This window comes from Bombus pyrosoma, linkage group LG9 (assembly GCF_014825855.1).
Source record: "Bombus pyrosoma isolate SC7728 linkage group LG9, ASM1482585v1, whole genome shotgun sequence".
Lineage (NCBI taxonomy): Eukaryota > Metazoa > Arthropoda > Insecta > Hymenoptera > Apidae > Bombus > Bombus pyrosoma.
In genome coordinates, this window is record NC_057778.1 from 12,985,840 (window position 1) to 13,003,644 (window position 17,805).

Sequence of the window (17,805 nt, forward strand, 5' to 3'; positions counted from 1 at the left end):
ACCGTTTATATTCGCGGCAATTCTCGGCGGCTGGTTGGAATCAATCCCCAGGGTGCTTTGCTTCGAGGAGGATATATTCTTTTCGCTGGCGTCTCTACGGCCCGTTGTTAAGAAGATTTATCGTCGCGCCGGAGAGTCCGGCGTGTGTGAGACCGCCCATAATACGAAAATAATGCAAATGTCGTGTGAACGTGACGATACAATTGAGGCAAGATGGCCGAAAGGAGATATTCGCGAGTTAATGCGAATCGAAGATAACCCTGGATTTCCGCGCATTTAAATCCACTTAAACCAGGCTTTCGTATCTTATCTTAACGATCTTCGGCAAGAAATAACGTTTGAATTCGTTTCGCTCGATCATTAATAACGCTCCATTGCAGTTTTCCGATGGACCAGTAGCTCGTACGGTTTTCTTATGGTTCGCGATGAATATCATTTAATCTGTCGTGTTTGGAAGGGTTTGCGCGTGCGTGCTGACTAACGTTTTCTTCGAACAACCACTTTTGAAGACGGAAAAGGAAAAATAGATTGCATTGTTAACGCGTTATATATCATTTAACTCGGTTTGATGGAAATAGTCGAGGTTTAACAATTTAAAATTCCAACTTGAAATTTACACAGAATAATAAAACTTGCTGTACTTGTATGTACCAAGAAATTAGTATACAGTATGATCAGTGATCTGAAACATATAATTAGTAGGAAAGATCATCTCACCGAATATTGTGACATATTAACCTAAGTCCAACAATGCGTCAATGTAACGTTTTATTTGGAATTTTTTTCAATCGATCTACACAAATGACTTATTTTTTTTTTACTTTACGGGTATAAGAAGGAATTTCAAGGATTTGTTTAATACCTTTTCAGCCATTTTTTCTTACACCGATATTATGATATACTGTATTATGAAATTTCAAAAATGTACCTAAGTATCTATATAGCATTATGACGAATTCTTTTGTAGATCCTAAATGAAAATCTTTTATGTTTTTTATCTGCATAATAGACTTCGAAGAAATACATTTACAAATATATTTTGAACTTGATAAGACAATATGTAAATTACGTTTTCCAATATGATCCTATTTACACAACTCTCATTATTTCGTTTTATTGTTTAATACGTCAATATAATAAAGAATTGACTGTTCGAAATCTTCGCTATTCTCTTCGAAGTATATAATCGCAATAAATATTTTCTAACTTCTATACATGTATATGTATTTTCAAATTGGTTTACTTTATCAATACAATCAGGAATATATTTACGATGCTCGTGTTTCATTACGATATTAATGAAATTTCGAAACGTTTTGTACATATGCTACATATTGGGTTGGCAGCTAAGTGATTGCGGATTATGTCATTAAGTGGTAATGACAAAATCCGAAATCACTTAGTTGCCAACCCAATACATTTATCGTAAATCCACTAGTCCTTTTTCAATCATCTTCTCAATGCAAATAATTAGACACACGTGCAGGTTCTTCCAAACTTCCGATCTGCACAGATAAAACGAACGATATCGCACGCTGTAATTCTTTTTCAGTCCATTAACGACGTTGCATCCGTGTCAATCGCAGTTACGCTCCGAAGATTCGGAATCCAGTGAACATGAGAGTCGTGAATCCATCGATGGAAATTGATAGTCGCATTAATTTTACTAGGAGCAATGTGCAACCGGCGCAGTTTCAGTTTCAAGCTGTCCATTCAGTTGACTGCGGTCGCTTACCACGATCGAGGCGGTTCATTATTTGCCTAACTCGCGATAACGAACTAATTGTACCTATTAACGAGCTCTCGCCACCTGGCTCTTCGATTATACACCTCTCAAAAGTTCCATGGACATTCACTACGATCTTCTCGAACGGTCACCATGCGGTGTTTCTTGCTCATTTCGCTTCTGTCTACGTGTTACCATTTTGGATCGAGTTTCGTACGAGATAAGAGATATTTGGTGTTCCCGCCGCCGACCAACGTAGCGCCGACCAAAGTGCAGGTAATATATCATTATATATATATATATATATAGTTGCATCGATATTGGAATCGTCACTGCAGTCAAACCTATACGTTTAATTGCGCTCGTGATTCTAATTGGATATCGATTGCTAATTGTTTAAGCGATACACATAGGGCGCGTGGAACAGTGAAAGTGTGGCCGGTGGAGGGAGAGAATATGGAGACAGAGTCTCGTACGTTTCTAAAGACACAACGGTATCCCTCTTGTGACAGCTCGATAGACGCTTCGTACAGGCAATCGCGATACAATTATCTGTAATTGCACGGTGCACATCACGATCAGTGGCGATTCAATCGCGGAATTGGATATTCGATCGACGATCGTAACTGCATGGGAATCGCAATGGCTGGAACACGTGAAACACGTGGCCTCAGAAATGGCAGAAAACATCGACGTTCTAGCTATGGACAGGATTTCGCAGAAATTAACGTCGAGAGAGAACGATCGTGCGCGAGTAATTTTGGCGAGCGCATCGTCAAAAATATTGCAACCGTTCGGACAAACTGGCGCAGGCTCGAAATTCGTGTAATATTTCTCCCATCTAATTTTGTTGCCTGGAATGTCACGAGCTAGCTAACTAGGAAAACGAGAACGGGCCTGCCAATTGAGATTCGATTGGCGGTTATTATAAACGATCGATGACACCTTCGTGTATTTGAAAATCGTTCCAGTTAATCCTCGGCCTCGGTTTACCTATGGAAGTCGACGTCAGCATGATTATCGGATATGTGATGAAATTTAATTACGTGCTGCCCTATAACGCCTCCTACTTGACGGATTCATACGTTCGCTATGACAGATCGATCAGCCCTGGTGTCGAGGTCGACGGCAATGACGCTCCAACGTCGGATCACCAAGGTACACGCACCTCACATCTTTCCGCTTCGATGCGCTTCCGGCATTTTTTCATCGGCCAAGCACCAGCTTCTTTCATCGTCTAATACTCTTTGCAATCTCGATTTCTCTCTTTCGAGTGTTAAACGCAGATAAGATGGTCGGAGATCTTAAGCTGATTTAGAATTGCTGCTTTTTATATAGGCGATATTTATAACAATCAATCAGAATTAACTAAATAGCCTTAAAAAAATGTCAAAGTCGATACGAAAGAACCACACTTATGTTAATAATTAATCTCACCCGTAGAGTAACACCACTGCTAACGATAAGATGAACACGCTTTTCTCTCAGTTTAGTCAGAAGCTTTGGCGCTCGCGTCTGAAACTTTAATTTGTTCTCCGTCCTTTAGATTCGTGCGTTTACTCCAATGCGATACCCTCTCTCATCGACTCCATTAATACTCCATTATTTCTTCTGTTGTTCCCGTGTTCAATGAATAATTTCTGCCGATAGGAGTGGCACGCGTCATCAACAGATGGGAAATTTACGAAATCCTGGAATCGGTTCTCGGCGATTCGCGATCGGGCAAGGCTTGCCTTTTAAGGGCGATCTGCGAGGCCTCAGCGGCGCCTTTCAACCGAGTTCACGGTCTCAGCTCTCAGCTCGTTCATCTTCTGCTCACGTGAGTATCGATTTCAAAGGGACGTTGGAACGGGGAACGTATCGTGGTTGATTGTGTTCTCGCAGTAGAACTGCCTTCTTGGATTATCTCATATCTCCCGCATTTCGTTGGACATTAATTTACACCAGAAATGATCTAGGTTGTGCCACTAGCATAGTGTTAAGACATAGATCTATGTGAAAATCGAGGTCTAACTTATTTGTGTAAGATACGATTGTAATTTATTATCAAGTTAGCGTATCGGCTAGACGTGAGTCGATTAAGTCTGGGAAACCGCAAAACTTAATTTTCCATATTCTTAACTATCAATCCCTGTTCAAAGATATTGATCATTTTCATCACTTTTTATCGCTACTTCTGTATCAAACGAAATACGGTAGGTCGTCGATTAACCGGCTTAATTGGAAGCCAGACAGCCTTGATAAATCGAGATCCAATTGATAATCGAGACCCCAGGGAAATAGCTAAAACTTTCGCAAGATATATTGCCTTTTATAATCGTACTTAAATATATATTTACTTAAAGTTTATTTATTTTGTTCGGTTTTCATTACGCCAACTTTTGACCAATATTATTTTTATACAAACGTATAAATGAAATAAATGTATAAAATAAACGTAACAGTTTCATATGGAAACGTTGCGAACGATCTAACAAAATTTCTGTGAAAAGCATTTAATCAAGTTTGGAAAACACGCGTTAATAATCATCACGCAATGGAATATTCGTTATTCGTAAAAGTTAAAAGTGGCATAACTTTAAAATCAAACGACGAAAGCTAATGGCCAACTTCGCTTTCGATGAAACTCGTGCCCATGAATTGCTTCCACTGTTTGTGAGAGCAACGTCACGGAGGGTGCGTTAGGGCTCCTCGAACTTCCCATTACTTGGCCACTATTAACCTGAATTTAAATGCCTCACGGCGATCGGTTAATTTTGTTCGCGTTTCAGGCCGTCGACCACCTCGGAGCCTTTCAGGACTGACTTTGATCGAGTGTATCACGCTGCTGAAATTATGGGCCGACAAGGAGTCAGCCCTTGCGATAATTTATTCGCGGAATGTACGGAGAGCCCTCTGGATTACTTTACAGAGGTTTACGAATGATCGTCTGCCTAACATCGCCTGCAATATGTTGACTTAATTGATAGAAGAATAAACTTGACACCGCTTCACCTAGCCTTTATTCTCTAAAATTGATCATCAACGAGATCGCGTCTCGTGCTGCAATTTTTTCTACACACAGCAAAGTACGCGAACTAAGCATCGATAAGAGGCAGAATATACGTTGGCTAAGCAGAAACAACGTCCCCGGAACCTCGTCAGATTATTTCAAATGACTTGAAATCTCTTTATTTATTGAAATATTCTGCCAAATTTCTAGTCTCTTTTTCGCTAATTGAGTTTTACTTGACTTTGCGCAATTTGGAACAATTTATTAATCCATATTACATATTTTACTTAATCCGAATTTGTACCTTCAAGCTTCTGACAAAGTCGAGGTTATTTTAACTATCATTTAATTTAAAAGATTGCAGCAATTACCGAGTTATGTAACGTTATTTCTAGTTTCTGAAATGTATTACTCTTATCATGATTCATAATTAAAATCCACGTCATAATTTTAATAAAAGGTACACGCACCACTACCAATCCCTTCGTTTCCCACTAAATATCTACTCGAAACCAGGTTAGTTCAACTGAAACGATTTGAAGAAACTAGACAACGTTAAGGTCTCCGCTATACTATGATCCTGCGAAGAGTCCTAGTTGATCCTTTCCACCTTTTTATGTAACGATAAGACGGTCTCTGATATTTCACCTGATTGACGCAATTGTCTATGACGTACAGGTCTCACGTTACTATCGACCCATCAGAGTTGAAAATATTTTATAAATTGCTGAAAAATTCGCTTTGTACTCGGTCAACCTACAACTACGCACCTGAATCTATCGTTGAAGAAGCAAACAGTGCGCTGGAAAAAGAATCGGACGAAAGTGGCGCGGGAGGGTTGCGGCTGAAACGAAACACTATATCGAAAGGCGGCGATAATTTATGTGGGTCGATGTCGTGCGATATTAGAAATATCAAGGGAAGAAAAGGACGCGCGAATGGCGGGGCTGTGTAGCGAAGGAAAAAGGATCAGGGAAAAGGAGGATGGAGAAGTGGCGAGGCTGAGGCCCGCGAAAGGGGTTGCGCGCACGGGGGTTCGCGGCGGAACGTGACGCAGTTATCCGACGTTATTGGCAGTTCTCTCGTTCAATAACAGGTACACGTAAAGAGAAAATACTCCGGTTGAAATTTATAGAGGGTGTAGAGCGAGCGGAGCAGGGGAAAAAATGGCCCGTGACGCCGGTGACCGAGAGAAACGGGGAGAGAGGAACAGGGTAGGCGCGTGGGAAAGGGAGAGGATGCTTTTTCCAGGGCAAAGCCATTCGTGGTAATTAACACGGGCCGATAATATACGATTTTACTTGCGCGTCGTTACAACGCCACCGAAGCCGAAACCTTTGAGCTTTTGCAGCGCCACTCTATGTTCCCTTCCCTCTTCCCTCTTTCTCTTTCTGCCTAGTGTTTTTATTTGTTTGTTTTCCTCTTTTCAGACAGCTGCGTTCCATTCGCCTAACAGACTAGCCGATTAATTGTCGATAATTCGCGATGCGTGGAATCGACCAGCTCGATGCATTGGACAGATTAACGAACGCATTGTTGCTCGTGACGCGTGTCCCTCGGATTTCGTTGAGAATTTTCCTACCGATCATTGGTCTGATTGTGCTTTGCGCACCTTCAGAGATTCGATTCTGTGTTTTGTTCCCGCTCAAAGGCAACAATTAGGAAGATTAATCAGCAGTCTTGTTCCGATGCTTATTGTTCCTGGGCTTTCCAATGAAATTAATTTCCCCGCTTTTCGAAACTGGTTGGAATACAAGCGGCAGGGAAACGCCGAAGATAATACAAGCTGGCTAGAACGGTTACAGCGGAACGCAATAAACCGTGTCAAGCAATCAAGCAAGCAACGTTGCGAAACAATAAATTCAACGGAGAAAGTTGGTCGGCCCAAGCTCGAAGCGAGAAAAAAGTTCGTATATTTGACAGGAGGAGGGCTGGAAAATTTCGGCAACTCCGGCCATATATCAACCCTAACAAAATTCCAAGTTGACGAGCCTTTTTTCCATATATTAACCGGCCAAACGAAATTGGTCATCGTGTTTTCTCATTTTCACAAGTTTCCTTCGCGTATGAAAGATGAAGTTCGCCGAGTTGTATCATTTACAAGTCGATAGTGCAAATTAATTAGCATCGCAATGGGCTGCAGCTTTTTGTGAACAGTTTGGTCCGGCAAACTGACACGAGAAGAGTGTCGTTTTATGAAAGTAGTTTAAAAACTAACAGTATACTAACGAACCATTGTTTTACCAGATACATCTGACGTTTTTTGGTGCCAATAAATGTTTATAAATTATAAACAATATCCATATAACTTGTATACAATTAATGTTAGCAATTAATGTTATCTCTATAATATTCCTCAAAATGCAACAGCAAGAGACCAATTAATCTATCACAGAACCCAATGGTCTAGGCCTAATTTAATAAGATCATAGAAAGGCACATCAGTTCAGCTATTAATTTAAGAAATAAAGAGATCTTAGAATTCCAGCAAATTACGTGAAATTCGAAATTCCCGGTAGTGCATCGAACGTGTTTAGTATCCGTAAAACATCGCTAAAAATGGTATTCAATGTTCATGAAATGCTTGCAGACTTTGCAACGGTGAGGATTCGGTTGGATCTATCGATTCTACCTTGAGAGAAATCACGAGCACGAGCTTTCGATTTCCGGATCGGACGTCTCGGCCGGTCGGATAAGGAACGACAAATGGACATCGTTTAACCCAGATAGATAAAAGGCAGGGTATGCGTGTCCGCGTTCGTTCGCAGTTACGTTTCACGAACGAAAGATTCGTGTACATAACGAGGGTGAGTTTTACGATCTAGTCCGGAGGGGTTGTAATTCAATTTAATGCCGGGATCGGAGACTGGTGGCCTTGGTTCGCCGAGATTTCGTCTGGGCGTCTTCAAATCACGGATATCGCGAGACCCTTCTCCGAAAGCCAGGTCTCTTTCTTCCTCTCCGCCGCTTCTCTTCCCATCGACCGAGAAAACCTAACTAGCATGGGACTTTAGCAAGGATTTTATTGCTTAGTAGCGATCCGGCGATCACTGATTCCAGCGTAGCCCGAGTTTCTTCTTCGTTGGAACAATTTCAAGGGAACTAGCGTTTCACCTGTGAAATCTTCTAAGATTCCTCGGAAACTATTAAGTGGAACCCTTCGTTAACTCTGCAGAGATCGCAATCTTACAAATTGTGTTCGAGATTGTGCTATGTCCGAGAGATGCATTAAATCGAAGATCTGCTGTGTCAATTTTCCAATACAAACGATACAAATACACGAAAGATTCAATTTCCTTAAAACTTTTTTAAATATTTCCACGGAATTGCGTTGATTCTCTATCTGGTTTGGACCAGCCCTCTAATAACAATTATTCTTGTTGAAGTAACTACTTCAAGAAAAACTCTACATCTTTATTTATGTATATCCGTGACCTGGAGACTGCTATTATAAATATTCTAAATAAGAAATATTCTAAATAAGGAGCGATGCATATTATTGTACCCTCGAGTATACATTATGTTTTGAGTTGCAAGGTATAGGAACAAAGGAACTAAGAAACAGATTTCTATTTATGTTCCCTGTAGCTTCTAGCCAAACCTATAAGCTTAACTTTTTTGGTAATGTCCTTTTGTTATAAATATATGAACGTGTTCCCTATCATTCCATTGTCTAGTAACACTAACAGAATAAGGATCTGAATCAGCATACACTTATACCTATACATTATAGTTATACTCATACCTTTAATTATTTCAATATACTTTTCTATTGCAAATTCATCCACTCGTTCTTCAATCAGTCAATCTCAACCTCAACAATTCTTATCGAAAATATTTATAAAAAAACTAACATATATCTGTCACATCAACCTCTTCGCCTCTAGAGGGAGAGTCTTAAATAAAATCGAACAAATCTACGGAAGCATAGTTGCGGGTGAATAAAACAGGATGAAACAAAGATCTACGGAAAACCAACGAGCACTACTCGACATCATGTTAACGAAGCATCCCGTTACCAAAGTTTTCTCGTTGGATTAACGTCTGATATGTGCGAATCGGTAAATCGGGTGAACGAACGAACCAGCAAGGCCAGAGCAAGGCAAGTGCTCCACCGTATCAATATTTGCGCTTGCTATTCGCCGAGATACAACGGGACCAGCCGCTACTGCTGGCTTTTGGTTTGTCGAGGTGGTAGCACGTGGCGAACGCTCATTCTGAGCGGTTTTGCGCTCTTCAACGGACAGCGATCGCATTTCGCCTCTTTACTGTCTGTTCGTCGGCGTTGAACGATCGCTTCAGGCCTGAAAAGTCGCATCGATGAGTGGCGCTGTCTTGCTGCTGCTCGCTGTCGCTTTCCTGTCGCCATGTCTGGTGCAGAGTCTCGACGACAAGGACGATTTCACGGGCAGGAACGGAACCAAGCTGTTCGCAAGTTGCTCGCGGCGACCGAGGACTCTTATTTTTCCTCGTATCTCTCAGCTCCTGGTACGTAGAGAATACCGCAGATTCCGCACGACGAGGCTAATGAGCCGTCTCCGCGGCCAATCGGGCATTCACTCGCGCGTCACTCAAGTGTTCGCGATCGGTTTCCGCTTTTTCTTCCGGCGATCCAGGGAAATTCGAGCGATTCCAATGAACCCTCTGGTTTCCCTCGTTATACGCGTGCTTCGCTTCCGATCGGGTGTAATCGCGGGGAAAAATCGCGCAGGAACATCGTAATAATGTGAAAGCGCGAGCGACTTCCACTTGTCAAGGGTTAACGTTTAAAATTTGATAAAATCGAATCTGTTGGAGATGGCTGTTAGACAGAATTTATGGTAGGGATGACGGTCGAAATATCATTGTGATTCGGAGTACGTACGAATATATAAGAAATTAGTATGAAGATTACAGGTGAAGGACACGATGAATCACGTTTTCCATTTTTTACGTACGTGATAATTCTATGTTACTAAAATTGATTCTTAGTTCGGTTTTGCAGGTGAACATGTATTTTCTCGGTACGATTTCATTTGTAAAAAAACTGCACGTCACGATATTATGAGAAAATATCAAAGATATTGGAATATTTCTTGCTTTTCTCGATAATTGTACCGTTGGTTTCTACCTTTGCCGACTCGTCAATTATTTTTAAAAGATCTTTGCACCTAGCAGATTGTTTCATTTTCGATTGTGACGTATTCAAGTACCTTTGTTTAATCAGAAGGTGACATTAAAATGAAAAAAATTAATAAAAATGTATTTAACATATTTTCCTCCCGTGCGCGTCATACAGTTCACTAAAAAGGACTTCCCTCGAGACAGCAGAGTTTTATAAAAATATTCGTTTTTTAAGACAAAAACGTTGACGCATGTAGAAGAAGTTTGCTTACGAGTAGATCGCGGATATTTATTCAAATTCATATTTTTATGAAGACAAAATAAAAAATGGTATTTCACATTTCATGTTTCTGACAAGAACGTCCTATCTCCCTGTACATCTTTTCAAATTTCAGTTTTTGAAATCATTATAATTAGATTTTCACCTTAATACGCTTCAATGGCAAATTACTTTGTTACACGACTTGAAAAGGTCGCGGGACGGTCGGAGTTGTTCATTTTAAACCGACCAAACCAGTGTCCGTTACTGTCCAACCCAACAGCGAAATGTCTCTGTTTCCACATGTTCCTTCCCATATAGATTAATTTGGTAGATGTTGTCACAAGGCCGTGCATTAGGCAAATAACTCGCCCCGTATCAAATGGGAGACGGGATCCAGTTGTCACAATAGAGCACCGGGTAAAGGTTCCAGCAGGTGGAAAGCCTGAAAACGACCAGTCATTAATAGAGTTCAGCTGAAAAGCTTGGTACACGAACGAAGAAGCTTTGTCGACACCTACTGTCCACGGATGCACTTTGATTATCATCCGTACGCTCAATTATTCCAAAAGAGAAACGCGAGAACGAGCATGGCTCTCATGTGAAACCGCTCGCCGTTTACGCCGCTTCTTGAATAATTCCTGGGCCACGCCACATGTCCGGGGCTCATCCAATTTTCCATCCAGCGTGTTTGGAAACGGTCGTCCTTCGGATTACAACCGCGCGGCTTGATAGGATGAACAGGATCGTGGCTGGGTATTGCACGGGGCCACAGTTGCTACGCTATGACCGCTGGATTTCCAACGAACAGGCTCTGGTCACTTCTGCGGTGCTTCGAATTAAGCCAACTTCAACTGAGTTTTCTCGAAAGTTTTCGAAACTGAAATTTGCTTGTCTAGGAAAGAATTATAAGGAATCGTGGGAATACTGAAAAAGTAGGGAATCCAGAAACATAGGGGTTGTACGATCGATAAGAATAGGAGACGAGAAATAGGAAACGGGGAGGAATTGGGTATAGGAAGCGAGAATAGAAAACGTTTGAAAATACAGGGTGGAATATATTCATCTACCCTATTAGGTAGAGGGAATAGAAAGTCGAAAAGAGTAGCGAATAAAGAATAGAGAAAATAGAAAACAGGGAATAGAGAATATCAAGGAATAGAAAAGAGAAACTTGAGTATAGGGGTCAGAGAATAGAAGATTGAAAGGGATAAGGAGTAAGGAACGGTCTGTTTCCGAATATCGCTTATTAACCTATTAACAGGGTAAGTTGACGTAACACGTATATTTGCAAGGAATAAAACTGACCTAAATGAAATTTATTTGCATTTCCTATTAATTTTCAATTTCGTAATTATGGAAAATTTTGGTGAAACAACGACCCAGTTAACAGGATAATGTAGGAAATTAGAAAGAGTCGGAGAATGAGGAATAACGAATGGAAAAGAAGAGCGAATAAAGAATAAACGATTGAAAGGAATAAATAGGAGATCGTGAATTTTCAAGCACCTGTTGTATGTGAAAATAATTTTTCGATTAATATCAATACGTGTCTTATCGCGAAAGTGGTCTCGAAACGGGTTGGCGCTGAAACAGTGGCCGAACGAGATTCAAAAATCCATTCTCTCTATTAAAATAACAAATTATTAGGGTGGTCGGTAAGTAATAATCGGTTGCAGAAGAGCGTCCGGTAAAGTGTATAACGTATTTCGATTCTCATCTTCCCATCCGATATCACGGTACACATTCCACCTGACCTTTCAGGGCTCATCCAATTTCTGCGCCAGGTGGATACCTCTATCCCATATCGGGCACACACGTCTGCTATCATGGTTGCGTGGCACAGCCATCTCGTACATGTGCATACATATTCATGCGGAGGCGGATAAAGGGAGGGCGGCATCATGGGCCGCGGCCGGTGTATGAATTTTCGATAAAACCGCGAATTTCCACGGAGAATCGTTTCGGGCCGCGCGTCTGGGGAAGACAGTTTAACGAGATTCGCAGGGGTTCGCGCGGGGAAGGGCTAGCGGCGTTTTTGCATCGAACCGGCCGGCCCGCTGCCAATCGAGATCGATACACTTCAAAGACCACCGATACGCCCCGCTTTGCTCCTGGCTACTCGTATTAATTGCGTTACATCCGCGAAGAAACCGGAGTTGCTTCGTTCATCCAAGAGTTTAGTACTCTTTGTTATACTCCACCCTCAGCTACCCTTTCGCAAACCGTCAAAATTCCACAATGAAGTATATATATGTCGGGTTAGCGTTATGATTAGGGTTGGGGTTAAGGGCGTGAAACGAATCTTCGTTATGGTTAGACTTTGTCGTTATGCAATAAAGAAGATATTGACTAGTGCAAATATGATTGTTACAGATATCGACAAGTAACCGTGGTAATTAGATACTCGAGACGCGAGTGACAATGATCCTAGGTTCGATAACGAATCCGCGGTTAACGGGATAATAGATGTATGTTCTCACAAGATCTAAATCCGACTCTTGGTTAACAAAACGTGAAATATTCACTGATCGTAAGGACGTCATTCTTTCTCGTCGATGAGGTCGCAAGAGAGAGTGAATTTCCGTCGCGATGATGCCACAGAGGAAAACTATGACGAGGTATGTCCAAGGGCACAAGATCATCGGATTCGTTGAGCGATGCCTTCGTTCGGAAGGTGAGGGAAATTGATGCTGCTGTTAATTGGTCAATTTCCATATCGGTGGTTAAAAAAGGATGCTAACCACCCTTGAGAGAGAGAGAGAGTTGCTAGCGAAAGCGTCGTACATGAGAAAAGAAGATTTCTCGTATCTTTCCGCAGTAGGTGACAGATTTAGGGGCTGCTAAAACTAAGACTATTTGTCAGTTTGAAGAACCTCAGCTAAACAAATTCTAAGATTTATAGCGGGTCCTTAGGCTAGCCGAAAATATGTATCGACATCTGGTCATCTTGTCCAAAGAATGCGGTCTTTGTGTAGCGAACCACGGGACAGAATCCGTTGGAGTATTTACTGTTGCGTGCCGCTGCTATATTTTTTCAAGGAGAGGTTACTCTATGCCTTTGTTTAGGTAAACGTTTATCCCTTGATCGCGGCTACGTTGGCGACTGATTGTCGCCTCGAGCCCAAGCTCATTGTTACAAATCTCGAATAAACACAATCGGATTGAATGACAATTGTTTAATTATGGCTATGGTAAAATCTGGATTACAGTATTACGGGATTTTCCCCAAGTTCCGAAGAGAGGCTCCGGTGTTCCTTTGAAACTTTGGGAAAAATCCGTAATTAAACAATTATCATTCAACCCGATTGTACCTGTTCGAGATTCGTGACAATGAGCTCGGGCTCGGGGCGACAACCAGTCCCCAACGTAGCCGCGGTCAAGGGATGAACGTTTGTCTAACAAAGACCCAGTTCTCCGGGTAAGATGGTCGCCAGATGTCGATGCGTCTTCGCAGTGCACGTTCAGCTAGCCTGAGGACCCGTTATAAATCTTAAGATTTAGTTAATTAAAGTCCTTCGAACAGACAAACAGTCTTTGTCCCAACTACGGGAAGATAGGGGAAACCTACCTTCTCGCGAACGCTCGCCTCCCGCTAGCAACTTTTCCCTAAGGCCGGCTAGCATCCCTTTTTTAACCATCGAGATGGGAAATTGACCAATTAACAGCAACATCAATTTCCCTCACCTTCTGAACGAAGGCATCGCTCCACGAATCCGATGATCTCGTGCCCTTAGACCCCGTCATAGTTTTCCTCGGTGGCATCATCGCGACGGAAATTCATTCTTTCGTGCGATCTCATCGACGAGAAGGAATAACGTCTTTACGATCAGTGAATATTTCACGTTAACCAGGAGTCGGACTTAGAGTTTGTGAGAACATACATCTGTTATCCCGTTGACCGCAGATTCGTTATCGAACCTAGGATCATTGCCATTAGCGTCTCGAGTATCTAATTACCACGGTTACTTGTCGATATCTGTAACAATCATATTTGCTCTAGTCAATATCGTCTCTATTGCATAACGACAATGTCTAATCACAACGAAGATTTGCTTCACGCCCTTAATCCCAACTCTAATCATAACGCCAACCCGACATATATGTACTCTGCTACTGTGTACTGTATATATATAACGTTTATTGTCCAAGAAAATATATATTACATATGTTCTCAGTAAACAAGGAATGTCTATTGGAAAGTGGTTTTGGCAAAATTGCCGTTACGCGACGGTGCAACGTATCCATACAATATTTTCTGTCGGATTTACATTTTTAACATTACAGTTTATAATTGAATTTAAGCCGCTCAAAAGCGGTGATCTTATACGATATTGTCTTTTCTTTCTTCTTCTGTCCTGAATACTTGGTCATAATACAGGACGGATCGGTAAAAAAGAAAGGTACACAGTAGCAGAGTCAGTCAATGTCTAATGGCCAACAAATTAGAAGTCCTAAGAGTTGCCAAGTCTAGAGATTATTCGCTATCATGAACTTTTACCGTTACTTCCTACTTTCCCAGAAATAAACAATTATCCTAAGCAAACCAAACATACCTGCAACCGCACCTCCTCAACGCGAAGTATAAACAGCGAAACACTAGTCGCCATCGTTAGATAGATTCAGACGATATATCGCAAATAGATTATATGGCATTTACGTTATTTGTCAAGGTAATATATATATATATATATATATATATATATAGATTATCAAATTCTCTTCGTTGTTTCGTGACATACACAGGACATACAAAGCTTCGCTCATCTAATTGACAGAAATGGTTGTTTGCAAACTGTGGTACACGCGTGTATTCGAGGGGCGCGTGTCGCTAAATTCGAGAAGTCGGAATTGCTATTAGCGGACTGTACATTTATAGCTATTTCTACGGAAGCAGACGAGAGATACGTGGAATAACAGTTGGACGTTCCGTTTCTAGCGCCGGACACTGCTGGGTTTTAACCCGATCTCGTCTGAGTTCATCCAATTTCCTCTTCAGGCTGCTTGCCTCATGAATAACCGCTATAAGAACGGGTTTTCTGATCAGATTGTCGGCATCTACGTGGTCACCTCGTATCGATAGGTTTCATGGGAACGTTCTCGAAAAAAGCTTCGAAGAATCTCACGAAACGCGCATCTCGTGACGCGAAAATACGGTCAGAGAACTTTACACTTCGTTCGTTCGCATCGTTTAACTCGTCGAGAAATGTTGCGCCACTTGTTTTAAAGTCTCTTTTAAAATTCTCGGATGACAGCTGATCTTTGGTCTGGGCTCACCCCTGCAACTGGACCGCGAGAGCGTGATCGTCGGTCTCTTTTCGAAGATTGTGTACGAGATGCCTTCCAACGCGTCAGACTTCACCATTCCAGGAGTCTACTACTCTCGAACGCAGAAGAGCAGGTGGAGCATTTACAAGGTGCTGGAAAAGGTCGCTGATCTATACGGGTTCGGCGGCAAAGCGTGTCTATTGAAGGCCATTTGTGAAGCCGCGTCTGCTCCTTTCGACGGGACTCATGGTTTACTGGGACAGCTGTTGCACGTGTTCTTCAAGTGAGTAATCTTCCGTCTCTTATTTTATGCTATCGAGTTACGACGAAGTGTCAAAATACGACAATCAGAGTCCAATTCTGACTTCAGCTTTGATATATTACTATCCGAAGAACTCGCACTCTTCGTCTCTCCTATTCTAACCCACATCCGCGTTTACGAATCCATCACATTTAAACGATACATTTGAACAACAAAACGATACAGATAGCCACCAATGGAATATTCTACCGGAAGATTACAAATAAAACTTCAACTCAATCAACGTGTCTCACGTTCTAAGCCACTCGAATTCAGTGACATATCATCGTTCTTTGTTAGATGTGATATCGGAAACACAACTAAACGAAGAGAATCATAAGTTAGAGGATCGCACGTTAGATCCAATTGCCTAAGTCACATCGAAGCTTACGAGACCAATCCAGATCTCTTAACGGAACACAATACGACAGACTAAAAGTCTCGATCGCGTCGTAAAGCAACAAACGTTGGGGCAACGCTATAAAATCTCCGACCCGGTGGCACTAAAATCGAAGTTACGATGACGTAGTAGTTAACCGGTGAATTAGCACAGTAACGTGGCGCGAGTAGCGAGGGATTAAGCGGTCGGTCCGCATAACGTGGCGCCAATTAACGCGAGGGAAGCTGCGAAATAACTTCGGGGCTTCTCCTGCGTATCCGGTCGCGTTATCGATCCCGGGTACCACCCTCTGCTACTCACCCTCTTTCTCTTTCCTCCCTCTTTCTCTCCCTTTTTTTTTCTTCTCTTTCTGGCCCCCCGAATTCTTTTCCAGGCCGTTTCTCCCGGGCCTGGATCTCTCGCCGCGACGATTGTAATTTTTCACGGGGAACTCGAACGCGAACACGTTGGAATTCCAGGCCTTCGAGTACCGACGAGCGGTACGACGAGTACGGGGATCGGGAGTACCGAGCGGCTGAACGTTTGGGCGAGCAGATGTCGACGGAAAACTGCCACGCCCTTTATCCCGAATGCCGCAGAAGTGTGCTCGACGTATTTTCCACGGTGATCACGTGAACTCTCTACACCGCTGGATCTCTGTAAAGAAGCCGCACGTGGACAGGGATGCGATGGAAATTGCGCTCGTTAACCAAGTTCCAATGAATCCTCGTTCGTACGATTTTGTTTCCTTTCTCGAGATCAGTTCCGAGGAAATTTGTAACCCTCCGTGGAAGGAATTAATGGCTGTTTATTATAGTAAATTGGAATTGTGAACTCGACTTAAGCTGTTGCATTCTCTTTTCAGCAGAAAGGGTTAATTCACTACGAAACGAGGCTAATAAAATATTTACTCTTGTACATAGTTTTTATCAGAGTATTGCAAATTACCCTCTCAGAAGCCGCATTAATCAGCTGTATTTTATGAAACTTTCAGTCATTTTGCGCAAGAATGTGCCAGCTAATAATGTCAAGTAAGTCGACAAACTAAAAAATGTAAATTATAGACGTTGATTTTATAATTTTAAGTTACGTGATATAATCAAATTCAAATATACATAACTTGTAAAATTTCACTGAAATAATATTAATCCATTTGTGCAAGAGTATCCTGAATACGCATGATTACTATTAATTTTTCAGAAATCAAACAACCAACTGCCACAGAATGGATAAGTCGGCGATTGTGCGGCTCTAAATGTGTGAGAAAAAAGAACTGTACACCGACGCTTGTAATTTATCAAGAAAATGTATTCTAGACAACTCAGGAAGAGCGAGTACATCGAAGAGAAGCAATTCATCGAGGCGAGTTGGATGCCTCGTGGGCCAGTTCAACGCTCGATTATCCCCAAACGATGTCTAAAACTCATCTCTTCGAGGCGGGCGCCGTTTCTCAAGGTGTCGAGGCCACCGTGAAAGCATTTCTTAACTGTGTGTCGGCTGTTCCGCGAGCATTCCAGCGTGCGGGCCGCTTCTCAGCCGCCCCCGAGTTTCATTTCCCTAAAAGTACCCGCAGCAATCGTCGAGTTTCGCCTTGGCATGGCAGTTGGTCGGAATTCGAAATTAAAGAATCTTCGTCGTTCCCGGCATCACGCTCCGCTTCAAATAAATCGGCCACCTCTGACTTCCGATTAGAATTCCTGGATAACGTCGAAAGTTCGAATCCCCGTCCCCGGAAAAATAAAAACGAACCTCGTTTTGTCGATACTCTTTCAACGCG

At 42.1% G+C, this 17,805-nt stretch overlaps 2 protein-coding genes across 2 annotated transcripts; both read left to right on the forward strand.

The window, feature by feature from the left end:
* Positions 1–1,879: 1,879 nt before the first annotated feature.
* Positions 1,880–5,010, forward strand: LOC122571268. Its single transcript, XM_043734837.1, has 4 exons — positions 1,880–2,002; positions 2,698–2,884; positions 3,377–3,545; positions 4,498–5,010. Exons 1-4 carry the CDS (start codon positions 1,880–1,882, stop codon positions 4,649–4,651), a joined length of 633 nt encoding a protein of 210 aa, XP_043590772.1. The 3' UTR covers positions 4,652–5,010.
* Positions 5,011–9,038: 4,028 nt separating this feature from the next.
* On the forward strand, positions 9,039–16,664 carry LOC122571266. Its single transcript, XM_043734835.1, has 3 exons — positions 9,039–9,206; positions 15,336–15,631; positions 16,508–16,664. Exons 1-3 carry the CDS (start codon positions 9,039–9,041, stop codon positions 16,662–16,664), a joined length of 621 nt encoding a protein of 206 aa, XP_043590770.1.
* The last annotated feature ends 1,141 nt before the right edge of the window (positions 16,665–17,805 follow it).

Coding starts and splice junctions, on each gene's coding strand:
- LOC122571266 (XM_043734835.1), top strand. CDS start 9,039: ATGAGTGGCGCTGTCTTGCTGCTGCTCGCTGTCGCTTTCCTGTCGCCA. Junction 9,207..15,335: donor CTCGTATCTCTCAGCTCCTG/GTACGTAGAGAA, acceptor CTCGGATGACAG/CTGATCTTTGGTCTGGGCTC. Junction 15,632..16,507: donor CTGTTGCACGTGTTCTTCAA/GTGAGTAATCTT, acceptor TTGGAATTCCAG/GCCTTCGAGTACCGACGAGC.
- LOC122571268 (XM_043734837.1), top strand. CDS start 1,880: ATGCGGTGTTTCTTGCTCATTTCGCTTCTGTCTACGTGTTACCATTTT. Junction 2,003..2,697: donor TAGCGCCGACCAAAGTGCAG/GTAATATATCAT, acceptor AAATCGTTCCAG/TTAATCCTCGGCCTCGGTTT. Junction 2,885..3,376: donor TCCAACGTCGGATCACCAAG/GTACACGCACCT, acceptor TTCTGCCGATAG/GAGTGGCACGCGTCATCAAC.